At 41.9% G+C, this 22050-nt stretch overlaps 2 protein-coding genes and 1 non-coding gene across 4 annotated transcripts in view; all 3 read left to right on the top strand.

Moving 5' to 3' along the window:
- LOC110526033 (peroxisome proliferator-activated receptor gamma coactivator-related protein 1) overlaps positions 1-10071 on the top strand; it is a 35458-nt gene extending 25387 nt beyond the window's left edge. The window contains exons 11-14 of the mRNA XM_021606624.2: positions 7865-7931; positions 8167-8288; positions 8850-9001; positions 9171-10071. Coding sequence (XP_021462299.2) covers positions 7865-7931; positions 8167-8288; positions 8850-9001; positions 9171-9271 — 442 coding nt within the window. The 3' untranslated portion in view covers positions 9272-10071. The remainder of the gene's footprint in view (positions 1-7864; positions 7932-8166; positions 8289-8849; positions 9002-9170) is intronic.
- Positions 8520-8661, top strand: LOC118966766. Its single transcript, XR_005053649.1, has one exon. It is a non-coding gene; the product is annotated as a small nucleolar RNA SNORA50 (small nucleolar RNA).
- Positions 10072-20869: 10798 nt separating the features above from the next.
- LOC110526041 (protein O-GlcNAcase) overlaps positions 20870-22050 on the top strand; it is a 34739-nt gene continuing 33558 nt past the window's right edge. Inside the window, exons 1-2 of one of the 2 annotated variants that reach the window (XM_036981447.1) lie at positions 20870-21043; positions 21400-21596. In XM_036981447.1, the coding sequence (XP_036837342.1) occupies positions 21425-21596 (172 nt within the window). In that variant the 5' untranslated portion in view covers positions 20870-21043; positions 21400-21424. Of the gene's footprint in view, positions 21597-22050 lie in introns of both variants that reach the window. The other variant, XM_021606634.2, reaches the window with a different exon arrangement.

Here is a 22050-nt window from a genome sequence, read left to right on the forward strand (position 1 = left end):
CAGAAAAGCAAAACTCAGGAAGATGCTGATCCCATCTTGTGTGCTGGTCCTCCACAAATGAAGCAATCATCCCCTTCAGGGTACTGTTTACCCTCTCGTCAGGTTTGTCTGCGGATGGTAGGCAGTGGTCAGCATGGCAGCTACAGCCCAGTAGGTACTGAGCTCTTTGTAGATTCCTGAGATTAGCCTTTCTAGCGCAGGGGTTCCACTTGCGGTGCGCAAAATTCAAAAATATTTTTTAGAAATATGTAGCTTTCACACATTAACAAGTCCAATACAGCAAATGAAAGATAAACATCTTGTTAATCTACCCATCGTGTCCAATTTAAAAAATAAATATGCTTTCCAGCTAAAGCACAACATATGATTTTTCGACCAGGTCGAAAAAACACAGCCATTTTTCCTGCCAAAGATAGTCGCAAAAAGCAGAAATATAGATAACATTAATCACTAACCTTTGATCTTCATCAAATGACACTCATAAGACATCATGTTTTGTTAGATAATGTGCATATTTATATCCAAAAATCTCAGTTTACATTGGCGCCTTACGTGCAGTAATGTTTTGATTCCAAAACATCCGGTGATTTTAGCAGAAATACTCATAATAAACATTGATAAAGGATACTAGTGTTATTCACAGAATTAAAGAGACTTCTCCTTATTGCAACCGCTGTGTCAGATTTCAAACAAACTTTACGGAAAAAACGTAATCTGAGAACGGTGCTCAGAACCCAAACAGCCAGAGGAAAAGCTGCCATTTTGGAATCAACAAAGTTAGAAACAACACCATAAATATTCACTTACATTTGATGATCATCAGAAGGCATTCCCAGGAATCCCAGTTCGACAAATTACTTTGTTCCATAAAGTTCCATCATTTATGTCCAAATAGCCACTCAGCGTGTTCAGTCCAGTAATCCATCTTCATGAGGCGCAGGCACTTCATCCAGACAAAAACTCAAAGTTCCGTTACCGTCCTTTAGAAACATGTCAAACGATGTATGGAAACAATCGTTAGGATGTTAACATAAAACATCAATGTTCTAACTGGAGAATTCCTGTCTTCAGAAAAAGCACGGGAACGTGAGAACTCTGTCGGGAGCGCGCGTCATGAGACCGAGGCACTATGCCAGACCACTGACTCAGAGGTCTCATGAGCCCCTCCTTCATAGTAGAATCTTCAACTTTCAAGACAGTTGACATCTAGTGGAAGCCCTAGGAAGTGCAACCTCATCCATATCTCAATGTGTACTCGATAGGCAAAGCTTTGAAAAACTACAAACCTCAGATGTCTCACTTCCTGGTTGGATTTCTCAGGTTTTCTATTGCCATACGAGTTCTGTTTTACTCAGACATCATTCAAACAGTTTTAGAAACTTCAGTGTTTGCTATCCAAAACTACTAATTATATGCATATATTAGCATCTGGGACAGAGTAGGGGGCAGTTCACTCTGGGCACGCTATTCATCTAAAAGTAAAACGCTGCCCCCTATCCCAAAAAGGTTAACTGCGGACCTCATTCTGCTGTGCTCTCTACACACATCATCCAGACACTTAGCGCAATTTCACTCCCTTAAGGTGGTTGAGTGTTTCGGCTGCCTTTTGAAAAGTCAGTCACAAATCTGTGGTGCCATACCCAGGAAGTGCTGAAAAGCCTTGAAGGATCTGGGAATTGGGAACTCCTGCACTGCTGCAACTTTGGCTGGATTACATGGATACCCTCAGCATTAATCACATGACCAAGGAACTTGAGTTCTGGCAAGCAGAAATAACACTAGTCTGTCGAAGACGGACTGTGTCTTGCAGATGGTCAGTGACAGGAGTAAATTATGATTCCATCTAGATACACGACTTTCCTCTCAGATCCCCCAGGACTTACTTACTCAATTTATTGTCCCCATGGGGAATTTTTTTTGCAGTGTCATGTACACACTTAGTGGCGTTTTAAACAGTCCATCAGCCTTTAGGTTGCTGGAGCGTTCTTCAAACCAAAAGGCGTGATTTTGAAGGAGGTAATTGAAGATGGCTGCTCCTATTAGAGATTCCAGTATGTCATTAATGCTCGGTAGAGGGTAGGTATTGCTTTATGGCATTCTGGTTCCTGTCTACACAGAATCGATATCCACTATCTTTCTTTGGAATCAGGACAACCGACGAAGCCCATCCATAAAAAGGTTCCACAACTCAATTATCCAACATGCTTTCTGAGTTTTGCCAGATTGGCTGGGGCTAGCCTGTAGGGACGCTGCTTTATGGACTTCATGCTGGGTATTGATTTTGTTTGAAGACCATGTCTGGGTGTAAGAGCACAGACCTCACTGTTCCCCTCGAATATCTGGGAGAGCTGCCAACTCTCGTTATTTGACAGACATGCTTGTTTGATGTAGAAATCAGCATCAAGTTTGCTTTAGCTCTCGGATAAGAGGGGTACAGCTGTAAACTGGGTGATAGCCTGGTTCTCTTGCTTCACTGGTAGAACTTGTTTTTGTCTGTCTTGACCTAGCCAGTACTCTGGATAAGGTAGCAGGCTCCAGCCTGAAATGGATGAGGCCAGGAGTGGTCAGAGCGCAGCTGATATGAAGGTTCGGACATCGAGATGGTCAGTCCACTGAAGTCCAGGCCAAGGACTACAGCAAATGCAAGGCTCGTATCTGCAAAAATAGCCACAGGAAGGTTACTATCATGCAGCTTTATTTTCATATAAATCCAGCCTGAGGGAGTGGTAGGTTCTCCATCGGCCAAGTACAATGGTCCTTCCTCCAAGATTTGAAGCTCCTCATGGGGTAATGCCATATTTTGCTACAGGGACCTCCTGCATTAAGGTGTAAGTTGTATTGTGTCGATTATGGCCTTCCCTCTCCAGTTCCTAACAGTCAGAGTAAACAATAGTTGCGAAATAGAAGACAGACAGCTAGTTGTGCTGTCTAAAGGCTTCATGGTGGACATTGAGGCTGACCCAATTGTCTTCAATCCTTTCTGACATTTTTTAAAATTCTGATGCTGGCCATAGAGGGGGCAAGAACCTGGAGGGTGTGTGACTTTACACCTCCAGCATGTCACTGGACTTTTGTCTTGGATCGTGGGCATGTACGGCCGAGACGGGTTAGCCCCAGGAGAGTTGTTTGCATACCGCCATGAGGGAACAGGGTTTTGAGTTTGAGAAGGGCTGGAAGCACCAAGATGCACCAGCTCATGCACATTCTGCGCATGTTCCCAACGTTGACTGGCAAGGCGGGGAACCATGTTCTTAAGAATGAGTTTGACCATCTCCTGCTCAGTAATGTCAGCCTTCCATCTCCTGACTAGAACTCGATAGGATTTGGCAACGTCCGATTGTCTCTGCTTCACCCTGAACTCTGAATCCATTCCACCAGTTCATCCTCCTAGTCCTCTGAGAGGAATAATTTTGAAACTCCTTCCAGGTTGACAAATTCATGGGCTATCTCCCACCAGTCTCTTGCTGTACCATGGAGAACACTGCGGAGGGTGGCAAGAACCTTTAAGTCAGTTAAGGGGCCGGATAGAAAGTATCATTACACTTAGGAAAAACAGCAGCTCAACATCGTCTGGGCTGCCAAAAGTGGGGGGGGGGGGTCTGTTTGATGGGGGGAGCTCTAACTGTGGCAGGGGGTCTTGGGAAAGCAGGAGTTCTGTTTAACAGTATCTTCATATGTTTTTTTGTACTGCTACCTGTTCATATTCCCTATTTATTTAACCAGGAAGGGCTCATTGAGATTTGAAATCTTTTTCAAGAGCGTTCTGGCCAAGATGGGCAGCACCAAGTAATTACACAATTACAGACAACATGAAAAACTACAGGTAATCTAGTAAAAACCATAGAATTCACAAGAGTATAACAATCATAAAACAGCAAATTAAAAACATTGACAGGTCAGGGAATCTGTCTCAATCCTTCATCAGTGATTTAAAAACACCAATCGGGACAAGTTCTTCCAGTTTTAAAGGTATATTTTGTAAGGCGTTCCAAGCCGACGGCGCAGAGTACAAAGCCCTTTTACCAAATTCAGTTTGGCCATTCGGAACAGTAAGCAGGATAAAATCCTGCGAACGAAGAGTACCCACCACATTTCTGAACAATAAAAATGGTAGTAAACCCAGAAATGGCTTTTGTAAATACAATTATACCAGTGACGAGAGAAAGCCAGCCATCCCTGGTATACAAAGTGCAGTGGTGTGTAAGGGTTTTGCAGTTTAAAATAAAAAATCTCAATGTGCAATGGTAAAGGGTGTCAATTGATCTCAAACACTGAGCGGAAGCATTCCTATAAAATATCCCAATCTAGTAAAGGCATAAATGTAGCTGATACTAGCCTCCTGGCTTCAAAATAAAAACTTGCCTTATTCCTAAAATAAAATCCCAACTTCAGCTTCAATTTTGAATGTTGAATATGCAATTTTAAGAGGCAGTCATCAGTTAAAATTCCAAGATATGAGGTTAGTCTCAATCTCATCGTCCTGACAGGCCCTTAATGGCAGCGGCAGAGGATTTGTATAGAAAGGGATAGAACGGCATTACCTCCTGGTGCAGTTCCCCAGGTCTGTGGCCTTCTGTGCTTTTTCCATCTCATTAGAGGTCTCCTTTTTGAGTCTGTTCCATCAAAAGTCGTAGTTTCATTGGGAGTTCTTCATGTCCTCCATAAATCCTAAGGATCGGACCTTTTTGTTAAATATTCGTTTAAAATGACATACCCAAATCGAAACGGCATGTAGCTCAGGACCTAAAGAAAGGATATGCATATTCTTGATACCATTTGAACGCAAACACTTTGAAGTTTGGAAATGTGATATTAATGTAGTTGAATATAACACGAGATCTGGTACAAGATGATGCAAAGGGGGATAAAGTATATTTTATTTTTTGAAATGCAAGAGGCCAATATGACTTAGGAATCTAAGTGCAAATTAGGTTTGGGAAATAGATGGAAGAAGTGTATGCAAAGTTTTAGACTGATCCAATGAACCATTTCTGTTCGAAATGTTAATACATCTTCAATTTCATAACTGTGCACTCAAACAATAGCATGGATTTATCTCACTGTAATAAATACTGTAAATTGCACAGTGCAGTTAGAATTTTTTGGTTACTTACAACCACATGCTAATCACTTTAGCCTACGTTAGCTCAACCGTCCCATGGGGTGGCACCAATCCTGTAGAGGATAACATTTTTCAGGTAGGAACACTCCACAAGAGGCCGACTCGTTCCTCTGCTCCGTTTTTGGTCATCATGACTAGATGGAGTGTTGAACTTTCCATTTCCCCTTGAACATCCTGCTTCAGAGAATCTTGCAAATATTTCTCTGAATAGGTGAGCCAACCTGCATATCTTATGAGCCTCCACACTTTCATTGGGTTTGCGAATGGCATTGTCAAACTATGGTTGGTGTGTGTCCATTGTTCCATTGAGCACAGACACCTCTGGTATTGTTGAGCCAGAAGCCTGGGGATAAGGGCCAGTGCTCCAACTCCATTAAACAATCGAGTCCTTACACAATGAAAGAATCCCGGTCATAATTTCCAGTAGGTGTCCACAAAAAGACCGTATGGGGTTCCAACAAAATACACGATTCAGCTTTGTGTGGGGTGGTGTCATGGGTGCTTTTCTCTTCAAGTCTGTTTGGGTGCCAATTCTATAAAAGTATTGTTAGAGGGATGAAGATTTTGTTGGGGTGCTAGGCAGGTATTAACCCTGCCAAAAGGAAGAGTAGGATGGAGTACCACTAGCAGAAGGCTGCCTGCCAGTTAACTTTTCTCTCCACTGGCTAAGGCACACCATATAAAACACATCACAATCAATATCACCTCATACAATAATAATGGCAGAGGAATTTTAAAGGTTTCATAGAAACAATATACAAAGAACCCAGTCGTCAACATTAGAGGATTTTCAATATTCTGTATGACTTCCCAGTAGTGTGCTCATAGACAAAACAAAAGGCCTCAATGTCAATCTTCTCTGCCAAATGTAAATAGTCCCCCACAAAATCAATACAGTTCTAACAACTCCTCGAGCAAAATCCCTTTACTTTAAAATGTCACACCAAATACGACTGGCCGGCAGCTAATAGTCCAACGACACTGAACATCAAAAGGAGCAAGTAGGACAAAGTCTGCAGTGAAAAGCACTGGAGCGATAGAGGGGACATGAGAGAAAGAGTGCAACTTCTTAGTGCAACTTCAGGCCAGAAGTCAACAGCTGATGGTTTGTTGCTACTACTCCATGCGAACATTGACAGGAGCATTCCAAAAAGATTACAACCATGACCTAGAGTGGTAACACTTGCGATTGACTTGCCTTAATTAAACACTTTACAACTAAGCACGCGGAACATAAACGACTACTGCAGCGTTGGACACTGTCAAGTTGCCGCGCCAACAGAGAGCTATCTTTTATTTCCTCCTGACTGCTGATGCGCTCTTAAAGTGGCAGTGCACGGTGAAGGCTCTGCAGGATTTTGCTACATCTCTTTACCCCACACATACAACTCTGTTAGGTCCCTCAGGAGAGCAGTGATTTCCAACCACAAAGACCAGGGAGGTTTTCTAATGCCTCGCAAAGGGCACCTGTTGGTAGGTGGGTAAAAAAAAAACACTTCGGATGATGTATCAATACACCCAGTCGCTACAAATTAGAAACGGAATATAGCTAAGCACAGGCAAAATTCTAGCGGAAAACCTGGTTATCTGCTTTCCAACAGACACGGAGACGACTTCGCCTTTCAGCAGTACAATAACTTAAAACACAATGTGAAATATACACTGAGTTCTTGAGTGGCATAGTGAGTTTTGACAACTATATGGGTGTCTTTTAATGATCAACCAACTTGACACAACTTGAATTTTAAAAATTTGCAAATCGAGGGTTGAAACTGTTTCAGGGACAGAACTGGAAACTGAAATTTCTAAACTATTTGGGAAACAACCATGAACCAAAAGTGATCTATACTGTTCTGGAACAGAACCATTTAAAGCATTGGAACCGGTTAATAACGTTCTTTTACATTTTCAGGAGTTATTTTACAGTCCCACAAATCAAAGAGCAAATGCAAAGCCCCTACTATCACTCAAACTTATTCCAGTGTCTGCCTGCCAGCTGGAAGTCTTTACCAGTGGGTGTGTGTATTGTAGGCTACCTGCCTCTCCCCCTCTGACCAAAATTAGGGAGTGATGTTAAGGATACTAGGTTTCATGTTGGATTTATTAACTACAGAAAGGTAAGATGTTAATTCTAGTGCTGCTCTGCACACAAGTGTTTTAGCCAGGTAATGTTTGTTCTGGTCCAATGCTAAACCAACTCGGAAGTTCAAAGACATTCAAAGTTCCTCTGTAAACGCTGCTTCTCCGTAGGTATAATTCTGTGGGCCTAATTCAGATGCTGCCCTTCAAGGAAAGCTTTTTCACCCTCCATTTCTGAATCTCATGCCCTACACTAACTGGCAGCACAGTGTCTTTCATTATCATTAAACCATGCTGTTATGGCAAAATACACATTTCTCTATACAGATTAAATCGCTTACCCGCTCCACAGCAAGCTGCTCTATCCTCACTGATTTGTTTTAATTTGTCTAGCTAACTTTAAAAAATATTTCAGGTTTACAGAGAAAGGAACGATAAACTGTTTTTTGGGGGTTTGAAACCGGTTCAGAACTTTATTTTGCTGGTCGGAACAGTGTCTGTAACAACAAAATGTGAAATGTCAAGGGGTATGAATACTTTCTGAAGGCACAATGTTCTCCTGACTACTTGGGGTAATGTACTTGGCTTTATGGATACAGATTTTTTTTTAATTATACAACATTGACCACCTCGCTCTCATTCTGTTTCTTCCCCCTCTCTCAGACCAGGCTACCGGCCTGAATCTAGAGAAAACAGCCAGGAGGTGAAGAGACTCAAAGAAAAAGCGATCGTGAGTACATTTCTATCCAAGTGAAGTTGGCGGTTTGTGCCTTTTTTTTAAAGAATTGCTGCTATCTGTGCCCATTTGTAACCTCAATGAGAGGTTCTTCATTGATACACGATGACAAATCGGAACGGGACACAGTTTGTCTCTGGGTCAAGTTCTGGGGGGGTGCTGCTTTTAAGCCAATTGTGGCGCAGGATAAGAAATGTCATCTGACTGTCATTCTCACTCCCCCTCTCAGGAGGAGCGTAGGGTTGTTTATGTAGGGCGAATCCGGGGGACAATGACTCGGAAAGAGCTGAGGGAACGCTTCTCTTTGTATGGAGAGATTGAGGAGGTCACTCTACACTTTAGAGACCATGGGTAAGTACTCTCAAACACAGGTCATGTTTTGTTTCAACAACGAGTAATTCCTCATGTTCAGTAGGCACAATTATGGAAAACATTTAGAAACTAAAAACATTGTGTCTAGAGAACAAGTCTGTCTTACTGCCTCATCACAGAATATTTTCTTCGGTTTTATGCTTACTGGCCCAGATTTTATCCCAGGGCTAACACCTAGGCTTTACCCTGTCAGTTACATGAACCCCCCCAGTGCACTGTCTTTGAACCTGGTTGACCCTTTCTGTGGTCTCTCAGGCCAATCTACAGCTGCTACAGCAACAACCTGGCTTGTTTATAACTGGGGCCTCTTGGCTAAACCACCAGTTGGCTCTTTTAAGAACAACTCACACCTCGGCACACACGGTAGTGTTCATGTCACCTAATGGAAGAAAACCGGCCAGCAGGACTACCTGGACTATAACGTTTATTGTAGTCTCTGCATTATATTAAAATATTGTCAATTGTGTGCCCTAATGAATCAATACAACCCTTGTTGACTTACGCATGTGTTTTAATATTTGCTTTCCATCTCTGTGATAGGGATAACTATGGGTTTGTGACGTACTACGATACGAAGGATGCGTTCACAGCCATCGAGAATGGTGGCAAACTCCGAAAGCCTGACGAACTCCCCTTTGACCTTTGCTTTGGGGGAAGGAGACAGTTCTGCAAGGCCAGCTACGCTGATCTAGGTAGAACACTTTTTGGGGGATGGTCAACACTGGTACAACTTGTCAGTTTTCAGATAAAATGATCATAGATTTATTGTTCTGGCAACTTTCTTGATATGCACCTACATTGATTGCAGTGATGCAAGGAGAGTTAACAGTGACACTAATGTTCTTTCTCTCTTCCCTCCAGATTCTAACCGCGAGTATGACCCGTCGCCTGCAAAGGGCAAGTTTGATGTACTTGACTTTGACACTTTACTGAAGCAGGCCCAGAAAGGTCTGAAGAGGTAACAGAGGTCAGCCCACTGGGGGCGCCATGCTAAGACTTACCTCAGAGCCGCGGCAGGCTCCTCCCACCTTCAACTCTGCCTTCGCCTTGACCTAGGGGTGGATCGCAACCAATGGTCAAAACGTTAGCCAGCTGACATCGATAAACATACAGATGTAGCTCTTTTCTGGTTCATAAAAGCTACAGTTTAAAGCTGCAATCTGGAAAATAACCTTAGATTTTGGGTTATAAGAGTAAGGCATTGTAAGAAGCTCATAGGGCATTTAAGTTACGTTCAAGTCGATGGAATCAATGTCATCAATTGAATCAAATGCATCAGAATCTATCATTAATTGAAAATGGTTGGATGGCAGGAAGTCTAGCTTTTTATATGGATTGTTTTAAGTTTTAAATCATTTATCCCATGTTCATTTCAAGCTTGTCTTTATGAACTCAAATGTTATTTCTGAATAATTTGAAGTGACAGCTGGCTAACGGGTTGTCCTGCATTGTGACAGAGCTACCGGTCTTTATTTAGGTAGGTTTTTTTTTGTGTGTTTTTGTTTCTGCAAGCTTACACCTTCTATTGAAGTGAAGATTTGTATGAAAAGATTAAAAGCAAAAAAAGAAATGAAATGGAAAACTTTTTAACCGGAAAGAATTTATTTAAATGTGTAATCAGATTTTCCACAATATATGGGGGGAAAAAATATGTTTTAGAAATGGGGATACTAAAGTGAATATTCCCTGATATTTGGGAGAAAGTGGAACTACATTGCTGAAATGTACCGCAAACCTAAATAAACCAAACTTTTTAAACTGGTTGACATTTTGATTTTTGTCTAGAGCATATCACTGACTTACCTGAGTCAATATTGGTTTTGAACATGGCTCCAGTCTGTGTTGCTTTTCATTCATTCTTCAGACTGATTTCAGAGCTGGGAAACCAGAGGACTCAATTGGTTTTGCTCACCTGTCCTGTCTTCCCTTCATTTTGTGAAACTAATGTGCTTGTATTTAATGACTTCTCCACTTGCCTGTCATCAGGAGAATGAGTGTAAAGTGATAATACATTTAAATTAGTTGTAAGACATTTTACAGATTAGGGTGAGAAGCATATAATTTTTAAAGTGTGCATGCGTTTCTCAGAAAACTGCTGATTTTCAAAGGGGGTGTGAAGAATCTTCTAGATTTTGTTCATTAACACCTAAATGAAACTGCCTCTGAGTTAGCCAGGAGGCTAAACCAGAAAAACCTTAGCCTCTACCAAATAAAACTATGGCGAAGCCACAAAAGTACTTCTGTGCAAGGGTGTTCATTTACATAGTACCATTTCTCTTTTGGAATCACTAACTCAAAGTATACATGAGGACAGCTAAACAGTGCTGCCCCATCAACAGCGCAATCAAAAAGCTGTCCCCATACCAAATATCAGCTTCCATTTTCCACTTAGCTAAACATATGAATTCTTAATTGAACCTTTTTTCAATCGGTATGTAACACATTTACAGAATCACATCACTACTGACATGGTCTCTTCCAATATACCTATTCACATAAACGCGCCATTCGGGACAGGCAATACAAAGCCAGCCCAATTGCCGTAGCTTGGGTCTTTATTCCAGCATACCCATAACCTACAGACTGGAACAGAAACAGAGTGCTCATCCAGAACATGAAAGCTTGTCTGTATTCCTTTATACCATACCAAACTTACTGAAGGGAAGTAATGTATGAACTGAGATCGTTAAGTTGTGTCGACCCACATTGCTAACATAGCAGGGAGGGGTAGATGAGTGTGTTAGCTTACCAAATGGTGCCATTGACGGACTTCTCCATCACATTACCCTCCTCTGCCTAAGCGACCAGGTTTCGGAAGCCCGGATAGGCAGCCTGCTGTGACATTTTCTTTACCTGCTTTGTGATGAACACAGAACCGGAAGGGCTGGAGCTCCAGATACCACCTGGTCACGCAAGCATGCCTGTCCTTCATGGTCTGGATCCACGTCAGGGGTCTGTGTGCAGGTCAAATTCTCTTGTGCCCATTCCGGTAGTACCGGAGGCTATCTTGTGCCCACTTTATAGCCAGGCACTCCGTCTCAATAGGCGAATACTTGGTTTCTCTGGTCAAGAGCTTCTGACTCCGGTAGAGCAGTGAAGCTCTTCTCCTGGCTCCCTTTTTTGTGCATTAAGGTACTGCAGTGCCAGCTAAACCCGCCATAAGCCCATTGACTCACCCAATGGCAGGTCTATGGGGAGATGTCAAACTTCACCAGCAGCTCTTCCTTCAGGTCCTTGTTGACGTTGGACAGCCCCTCATCCATTGCTGTGTAAACTAAGGCCTGTGAGCAATGGGACTAGCCTGCAGGCCCACTACCTCTGGCCATCGCCACATCTTGGCCATTCACTCAAACCTCAGCAGGTAGTTTAATGTCCTCCCCCTGCTGGTATGAAGGTATCTTCTGCTCCTTCCTCAGGAATGGTGGAGGGGTGGACGTTAACACTGCTGGACTGGTCTCTTGGTGCTGGGGCTGGCCTCATCACTGCTTGGGGACCCTGCTGTGGAGTTGAAGTCCCTGCTGCGTCGATCCTCCATCGTCCTTGTGTTGGCAGCTCGAGCAGTTGTTCTGTTTGGCTCCTTGGTCGGGCTCCTAGTTTCTCATAATTTACCTCTTCACCGGACGATACCATGGTATTCCACCCCGTTTCTATTTTAGGTACCTTTTCTGAAAGTTGTTGTTGCTGCTGCTGAGAACGCAACCCTGTATGTGGTCCTTTACATCTCTTTTTGGAATTCACTGATTTGTGGTGCGCCATCCCACCGCTGCCACTATGTCCTTTTGTGGGGGAAAATTAATTATAATTGGCTGGCTGATGGCGGCACCCTTGCCCAGTTGTGAAATCCATAGATTAAGGCCTAATTAATTTATTTCAATTGACTGATTTTCTTATATGAACTGTAACTCTGTAAAATCGTTGAAATTGTTGCATGTTGCGTTTTAGATTTTTGTTCAGTATAGTAATGCTACAGACTCCAAGAAAGGTTAAAATCTCACCTTTCTGGTAAAAAAGAAAAAGGTGCAAGCTGAAGTACACAGTATAAATATGCAAAAAAAGATTTCCTATTCAACAAGTATGAATAAGGCTTGAAATGACATTTTTTCTAAATGTATAAAATGACAAAGATTTCACCTTAACTGTAAAATACATTTGTATATTTAGTGTTAGAAAAAAATGGCATGTTTTCTAAAGGAATCTCCTGATCAAAACATCTGCCCCCTTCGCTGTAAAGATGCTTGGAATGCTGCCATCTTGCAAGCTCCGACCCTACTTTGCTTAGCAAGAAAGACACTTCACTGTACCTATGCATGTGACATTAAAACTTGAACATCTCACAGAGCTCTAGTCCTGAACTCATTAGGAACACGCCTTTCATCTCATATTAATCTTGTCTGTCTATGACAAAGTGTTTTTGTTTAAAATCTATGAATTATTTTTGATTACTGGCTATAAATCGATCTCAGAATGTGTTACAGGAACGAAACTTCTCTCCTGCTGCGTTACGATGTAAGGATTCCAGGCATATGCGTTGTCAGTGGCTGTGATGTCGGATTCAGCCAGGAGTTGATGGACAGTCGGAAGAGCGGTAGGAAGGATATCCCAGCTTCAAGTGGTGTCAGACATCTTGCTTCACACAGGCAGAAGACAAATACTTCAGTGTCCTTGTGAATCAGGGCTGCCGCTCAATGCAAGCCATTTCGATCTACGGTGTCAACAGATCGATTTTTAAGCAAAAACCTAGGTTGGAACCGGTACCAGAACCACACAGGTCCCCTAAACAGGGGACTTTACATCAAAGATGTTAAGAAATGCTAGCGGCCGTGACTGAATTCAAACATGAGTTTGCTTCAGAGTGTGGTTTGATGTGGGTGTCGTATGTTTGCAGGTGGGAAAAGTTAGCCAAATTATTTTGACGATTCGCTTTAGCCTGCTGGTGTGCAACTGTGGCAAAGTTTGTTTGACTTTGGATAGCCTATCTCCGGGGCTAGTTAGGGATTGTCAATAAATTTCACAATCTAAGTTATAAAAAGTATTGTCTGTTGCACATCTTTTAGTTCTCATTGAATGCTTTTCAATATGTTTAAATACATTTCTACAATTTATTGTTGGTTTGAGCTTTTACAGTCAATGAAATGTGGAGCTACTGGAATTTTAACATTATCCCAAGGACATTGTGCAATTTATAGATGGCCCCTAACTACCCCATACGGATATCCAGAGTAAACCCAAATTGACCACGGGCATTAAAGATTGGGTCACATGCAGCTGCACTCCAAATTGATCATTGGACTACTTGTGTGCTGCCAGCTGTGGGCAGGAGGGGGAAAAAACACTAATTTACATTGTGATGCTGTCACGACCACCAGTCTCACAAAACTCAGTTTTGGACAAGACTGACCTTATGACAAAAAATTATCCTATTTACACTTTGTACTCCATTTTGCCAGTAGAATAAATGTTTGACTCAAATCGACGACACATTTTCTAAATGAGAAGTTGTTTTTTAGGAGCAGTTGCTCTTTAAAACATTTCCATGCTAGCTGCTGAGAGGATTTTCTCGTGCATCCTCTGCTGAAGTAGGTTATCGAGGAGGGGAGAATACTCAGATGGGTTTTCTCTTTTGGGCAAAAGTCTGTCATCCCCTCCGTGACCCAGAAACCAATAAGTGGTCGAATGGTCAACGAGGGGGGACACTTTTCACTCCACTTCGATTATAAGTTATTTTCATAACCTACTATGTTAATTATCCTAACCTGTTCCGTAAGTTCTCCTAACTTGCTACACAGTGGCGTGAAAATAGTGTTTCTCGGTGGAGGAGTGTGTCAATTCGTTAGTAGGCAAATAGAAGACGGTCCTCCGCTCCTCAATAGTCTCCTTTTGGCGAGGAAGCACAAGTGTATCCTACCGCTAGAGTTTTGAAATCTGCCACACCCCCTTTGAATCAGCTGTTCTATGGTCGGAGTAGAAAAGCATGCACACATTTAAAAGAAAATATTGCTACTTTTCCTTTGATCTATGACAAGGATTGGCAACTTCAATCCTTGGGGGCCTGATTTGGTGTCCCACTTTTTCCCCAGCCACGGCTAACACACTTGACTCCAATCAACTAATTGTGATCTTCAGTTTGTATTTGCTAGGGATGGGGAAAAAGTGTGACAGCACTCCGACCCCGAGGACTGGAGTTGCCCATCCCTGATCTATAAATTGTCTTGCACAACTAACTTAGGGATGGATCGAAATTTACAGAATGGTTACCTGGAGGAAAATGGAGGAGGTTCATGCTTTTTACATTTTAGTCCAGGGAAGGGTCATATAATTTGTAATTGATGACATTTAAATATTTCTGTGTTTTAGAATTAGTTGTTTATTAGGCTATATATCGATGATATTTAGTATAGTTTTATCTAAAAAAGGATAACTTTTTTAATGTTTCACAATTCTTATTGTTCCGAAATTCACTGAAGAGGATGGTCCTCCATTTCCTTCTCTGACGAGCCCCCACTGATCGATGTGTGCCCAATGCCGCCCCCATCACGTGCGCCTATAGCCTATTTAGTGTGGTTCAATCAAATGATCCATAACCTATATGCTATAGGCTACGAAGTGCATGCTCGGAGAAGAACTGAGGAAAGTTATATATCTAAAAATATATTTATTTAACTAGGCAAGTCAGTTAAGAACAAATTATCATTTACAATGACGGCCTACCAGGGAACAGTGGGTTAACTGCCTTGTTCAGTGGTAGAACGACAGATTTTTACCTTGTCAGCTCTTGGATTTGATCCAGCAACCTTTCGGTTACTGGCCCAAAACTCTAACCGCTAGGCTACCTGCCACCCCAATAAATGCTGGGATGATGTAAATAAAACTAGGCTACATTACACACTGCAATGGATATTCCAACCCTGAGCCCCGGCCTGCTCTGCTCTTGCTGATCCAAAACTTTTTTGTGTGCTGCCTAACTAATGGCTGTGCTAAGGCCTAGTGTCAATTCAGGAAGAGAGTCAAAGGCTTCCGAAAATACTTTTTTATTAGGCCTAGTCCCCCAAAAAATCACTATCTTCCACACGGACTAGCCTATAGCCTATGTTCTGTTCAGTTGGAGAAAGAGAGCGCAAAGCTGATAAGGAGGACAGGAGGTCAACAGAGTTATTGACCTCACAATAAGCCAGATTTGAGTAATTGACATTGTGGTGCTGAAACTTGAAGCAGCAGCGGCGGCACAATCATTCGGAAATGGACAGCTCATGGTGCTGAAAGTAAGCAAATTCGAGTAGGCATAATTGACTCCAACCATCTTCCTTTTAATTAGACTTCACTAACAACAAGATGGCTTTGTTTTGTAGCATATTTCTTCCTATTTAATAAATAAGAGGTAGGCCTACCTGTTTGACAGACGAAATTTGGCTATACGCTGCTATATCCATAGATTTTTCAGTCAATTCCTCCACCCTCCATGCACTCTTTAAATGACCCATCTCAGTGTCAGTGAAGGGCTTTTCAGTTAGAACCAAGACTTGAATTGAAGGGGTGAGACCTAACTTTTATTCAAGAAAATTTCAAAAAGCACAGTCCTACCCCTTGTTAGCTTAATGATGCAATATGCAGAAATTGTTCTGCCATTTCCTGGTTGCTAAAATTCGATATCAGTTCATGTGACAAAGCAAGTATAGAGAATCATTGTACCATTTAAACCGCTGGGAAATATACTTTCCATAACCAAAAATATTGTATTTTCAGCTGTTTGAAGCTGGTGTACAAAACCGCTGGTGTACAAAAGTAAAAGATGCAAAAAATGTACTCAAGAACGGGAAGCATAGAAATAGAGCACATAGAACAGAACTACCACTTCTTAGACTAGCTTTCGATGATAATTACATATCTATAACACACATTTCTATGTGCATTTGGTCTGGTCTCTCTTAAAGGTACATATTGGATCATATTATATAATATAATTAAGCAATAAGGCCCTGGGCGGTGTGGTATATGGCCAATAAATCATGGCTAAGGGCTGTTCTTATGCATGACGTAACTCAGAGTGCCTGGATACAGCCCTTAGGTCTGATATACCACGGCTGTCAGCCAATCAGCATTCAGGGCTGAACCACCCTGTTTATAAAGTGATCTATAATTTTGTTTCTTTGACATTCAGAGGCTGAGCTACCACCTATAGCTGAGACAAAGAAATCCACTTTGCGCGGGAAGTAATATAATAATGTCACTATCAATTGGTTAAGCTATTCACATTCTGTACAATAGAAGATGTTTAAACCCAGACAGCTTTTAGGAAAACACTTGTGACCTCTCGTTGGGTTATGCCACGCAAGAAGAGTTAGCCAGCAGTTAAAGCTGAAGTTTTTCTGCGTCGTAATGCCTCTGTCTGGGGTGGAAAGGTAGGCATAACTTTTGTAAGTACAATGCTCAGATTCCTATTGACGTCTCAGATTGAATTATTTGCAAACAGGGACAGTTTTGTTGCAAACAAGACACACTGATTTGGCATTGGAGAAATGTGATAAGGTGAACACAGGCCTATTTCTTTGTCCATTCTTAGCCTGTAATTTCGGTTAAGAAATATTCTGCTCAAATTATGTAGAATTGCATGAAATGTTTATTAAAGGCAATTTTTTCTCGGACCTGCAAATACGATGATAGATTAATGCGATGCTTTTACTATAAAGGACATCTTTCCACCACTACTCTTGTCCACGGTGATCTGCGAACCCACAACTTTCTGGCCCGCTGCCCAGTGTGCTAACAGAATTCCTGCGTTGCCATGTAATGCTTACAGGATGAATAACAGTTTCTAAAACGGCATATCTAAGGCTCTGGTCTATCTACAAAGTGAGGGTAAACAGTAGACATGTTCTCTGCTACCCACTTTGTTTTCATTATTGTTTTTGGTTTAGGGGGGGTTTTAGGAAAAATAGATTTTACTGAAGGGAGGGGCATCCTCTTTCATTTCAGAGAGGTCCCATTTTCTCCATGTAACCCGTATTTATTATAAATAACGTTCACCCCCCAGAATTGACACCAAAGATGGTGGATAAATGAAAGCCGTTGACCATTTTTAACCTTTATTTTACTAGGCAAGTCAGTTAAAGAACAAATTCTTATTTTCAATGATGGCCTAGGAACAGTGGGTTAACTGCCTGTTCAGGGGCAGAACAACAGATTTGTTGTCAGCTGGGGGATTTGAACTTGCAACCTTTTGGTTACTAGTCCAACGCTCTAACCACTAGGCTACCCTGCCGCCTCGAGGCATTGACAAATGTATGTACGGGGTGGGTCTCTCATAGACACCAATGCAATAGCAGCTAGGTCTGGTCTGCTAAGTTCATTGACTTTCATTGTACCAGGGTCAAAAAAACCAGAGGTGTCTCACGTGCTCTTCTGTCTCTGTTGACACACTCGACCACTTATCTGTTCCCGGGCCACGGAGGACAGGACGATGGAAGAATGGAAGAGAGGACGGACCTTTGCCCAATTGAGATCAAATCAAATTGTATTTTTCACATGCGCCGAATCCTTACAGTGAAATGCTTACTTACAAGCCCTTAACCAACAATGCAGTTGAAAGAAAAATACGTGTTAAATAAAAAATTGAAATAACAAATAATTAAAGAGCAGCAGTAAAAGGTCTTCTTCTAAGGTCTTCGAAAGCCATGTTAACAAACAGATCACGACCATTTTGAATCCCACCGTACCTTCTCCGCTATGCAATCTGGCTTACGAGCTGATCATGGGTGCGCCTCAGCCACGCTCAAAGTCCTAAATGATATCATAACTACCATCGATAAGAGACAATACTGTGCAGCCGTATTCATCGACCTGGCCAAGGGTTTCGACTCTGTCAATCACCACATTTTAATCGGCAGACACAACAGCCTTGGTTTCTCAAATGACTGCCTTGTCTGGTTCACCAACTACTTCTCTGATAGAGTTCAGTGTGTCAAATCGGAGGGCCTGTTGTCCGGACCTCTGGCAGTCTCTATGGGGGTTCAATTCTCGGACCGACTCTCTTCTCTGTATACATCAATGATGTCGCTCTTGCTGCTGGTGATTCTCTGATCCACCTCTATGCAGACAACACCATTCTGTACACTTCTGGCCCTTCTCTGGACACTGTGCTAACTAACCTCCAGACAAGCTTCAATGCCATACAACTCTCCTTCCTTGGCCTCGAACTGCTCTTAACTGCTCTTAAAGTCAAATTAAATGCATGATCTTCAACCGATCGCTGCCCGCACCTGCCCGCCGGTCCAGCATCACTACTCTGGACGGTTCTAACCTAGAATATTTGGACAACTACAAATACCTAGGTGTCTGGTTAGACTGTAAACTTTCCTTTCCAGACCCACATTAAGCATCTCCAATCCAAAATTAAATCTAGAATCGGCTTCCTATTTCGCAACAAAGCATCCTTCACTCATGCTGCCAAACATACCCTCGTAAAACTGACTATCCTACCGATCCTCGACTTCGGCAATGTCATTTACAAAATAGCCTCCAACACTCTACTCAACAAATTGGATGTAGTCTATCACAGTGCAATCCATTTTGTCACCAAAGCCCCACATACTACCCACCACTGCGACCTGTACGCTCTCGTTGGCTTGCCCTCGCTTCATACTCGTGGCCAATGACTGGAATGAACTGCAAAAATCGCTGAAGCCTCTTATCTCCCTCACTAACTTCAAGCACCAGCACACAGATCATTGCACCTGTACATAGCCCATCCAACTACCTCATCCCCATACTGCATTTATTTATTTTGCTCCTTTGCACCCCAGTATATCTACTTGCACATTCATCTTCTGCACATATATCACTCCAGTGTTTAATTGCTATATCGTAATGACCTCGCCACTATGGCCTATTTTATTGCCTTAACTCATTGCACACACCGTATATATACTTTTTTCCTACTGTATTATTGACTGTATATTTGTTTATTCTATGTGTAACTCTGTGTTGTTGCATGTGTTGAACTGCTTTGCTTTATCTTGGCCAGGTCGCAGTTGTAAATGACAACTTGTTCTCAACTAGCCTACCTGGTCAAATAAAGGTGAAATAAAAAACATTTGATCTATTAGCAAGGCGGGCAGGTCTCCATTGCCAACAATAGCAAAGCAGGCATCTCTTTCTTTCTCTCTCTCGGAGGACCTGAGCCCTAGGACCATGCCCCAGGAATACCTGACATGATGACTCCTTGCTGTCCCCTGTCCACCTGACCGTGCTGCTGCTCCAGTTTCAACTGTTCTGCCTTATTATTATTCGACCATGCTGGTCATTTATGAACATTTGAACATCTTGGCCATGTTCTGTTATAATCTCCACCCGGCACAGCCAGAAGAGGACTGGCCACCCCACATAGCCTGGTTCCTCTCTAGGTTTCTTCCTAGGTTTTGGCCTTTCTAGGGAGTTTTTCCTAGCCACCGTGCTTCTACACCTGCATTGCTTGCTGTGTGGGGTTTTAGGCTGGGTTTCTGTACAGCACTTTGAGATATCAGCTGATGTACGAAGGGCTATATAAATACATTTCATTTGATTGTGACGTCGAACAGTAACCTGGGAATAGAACGTTCCGAAGGTGAGTTGGTGCCACGGTGCTCAATAGAACTAAGAGGAGCTGGCAGGGTGAAAAATGCCTTCAAGACTATGGCAGGCACCTGGGACATATGGTGCTATTATTAAACTGGGCTCCACGGCGGATGCAGTGAACTCGTTTTTATCAGAACAAAAACATTATTAAAAATGTCATATGTCCAGCCTACCACAGGTACATTCAGATCGACGTCGTAGAGGTTGGTGTTCAAAACATTGTTTGTTGTAAAAACTGCCTCCAATTATTGTGACAGCCTCGTACTGAACATATAAATAGTGTTATGTTGATCGATTTGAGTATTTCGTGCGGTTCTGTCAGTCAAACTATCACGCTCTCAACTAAAAGTATCACAACTCGCCTCCCGCCACTAGCATGCGCTAGCGTCGCGCGAATGTTTCCGGAAATAGAAACACATTTTATTTTAATTTTTTAATTTTTTAACAACAAATCAATACAGAAAGTAGATGAGGGATAACTCTCCTAACAAAAAAGCTGTTAGAATTATAAGTGCATGTATGTCCCTTAAGGTCCTTGTTTAATTGTAATGTGATATTGTACCCCCTAGCTCGATTGTCTATTGTTTGTAATCTATGTATGCTTGTGTTCCCTCATGTGCTTTATGTATTGATTTGAAATTAATAAATACAAAAAAAAGAGGAAAAAAAAAAAAAGTAAATGAGGGAACACAAGTATATATAGATTATATACAATGGACAATCGAGCTAGGGGGTACAATATCACATTACAATTAAACAAGGACCTTAAGGGACATACATGCACTTATAATTCTAACAGCTTTTTTGTTAGGAGAGTATTTAATTTTCTTAAAATACAGTTCAATTTCTTTTTGTAGAATATGACAATGTGTGTTTTTTGATGTTGTAAATTTACATTTGTGTATATGAAATTTGGCCAAAAGAATAGAAACATGTAACTCGCCGCGATCCACTGATGTTCCAAGGCGAATAGTGTTTTGCCACTGTCTGGTGGCGACTAGTTTGATCCAGTCTCCTGAACATGCGCAGTCGGTGTAAACAGGAAGAATCTGCGGAAACTAGGGCTAATCTAAAAAGACTAATCGAGATATTCACAGGAACAAATATATACTTTATTAATCGTAAATGTATGTTTTTGGTTGCGCACAAGTATGTCAACAGATATGCAATATGACATAATATTATTCTAAATTAAGTATTTTTTGCACAGCGGAAGTCAGAATTGCTAGCAACGTTAGCCAACGAGCAAGCTAACGCTACCTATTCATATTTTGACAGATTGGTAACTGAAGCTAGCTAACATCTAGCTATCGTTTCGTTTTACTAGAAACTTGTTTGCGTGAATCTAATTTGAACAGACAAGCCGAGCAATATTTGTTGTGTTCTGCGGCCTGTGAGCATATCCTCAAATTCCTCGCTATCACCGGAGTTTCAGATCTTGTTCAAACATATTTTTTTCTCTCTCAACCCTGTCTGGTGCCAGCTACGAGAACAGACCGTCTGTAGAAATGGTTCAGAAAGACAAGCCGGTGGTGGATACGTCTCAAGCGGAGACTGAAACGAGCCCATGTTCGGGGCCATCTAAGGCTGGTTCCGAAGCATCTGGCCTCGTGGAAGAACCGATAAACATAGAGGTGGAGCTGTCGGGCCGCAGGAAATTCATCAGTGGAGTCGTGGAGGGTGAGCAGAACATATAACGTTATTGATAAATTACGTTGTTTTGTTATAGTTACTGTCTTTGATGCATACAGGATTTGCAGACTAGTCAGATGAGTGGCAGACTCATTTGCCAGCTAACTATTACTTTTACAGCTGAGCTTGATACGTTTTAGAGAATAATTGTGATTATTCAGGACAACGTGTCATTAACTCTGTATTGTACTATTAACAATTGTTCAATTTCGATGACCTATCTGTATGAATTATGGATGTCGTTATGTTTAAACCGATCAGCATAGCTGAATTCTATGTGGGGCAGAAATGAGCGTTTGAATCAGGAAAGACTCCTCTCACAAGCATGCCAATGGCACACTCCCATAAAACCTGAGACGTCTGTGGCATTGTGTTGTGACAAAACAGCCCACTTTAGCGTGGCCTTTTGTTGTCCCCACCTGTGTAGTGGTTATGCTGTTTA

Source organism: Oncorhynchus mykiss, chromosome 1 (assembly GCF_013265735.2).
Source record: "Oncorhynchus mykiss isolate Arlee chromosome 1, USDA_OmykA_1.1, whole genome shotgun sequence".
In the NCBI taxonomy this organism is placed as follows: domain Eukaryota; kingdom Metazoa; phylum Chordata; class Actinopteri; order Salmoniformes; family Salmonidae; genus Oncorhynchus; species Oncorhynchus mykiss.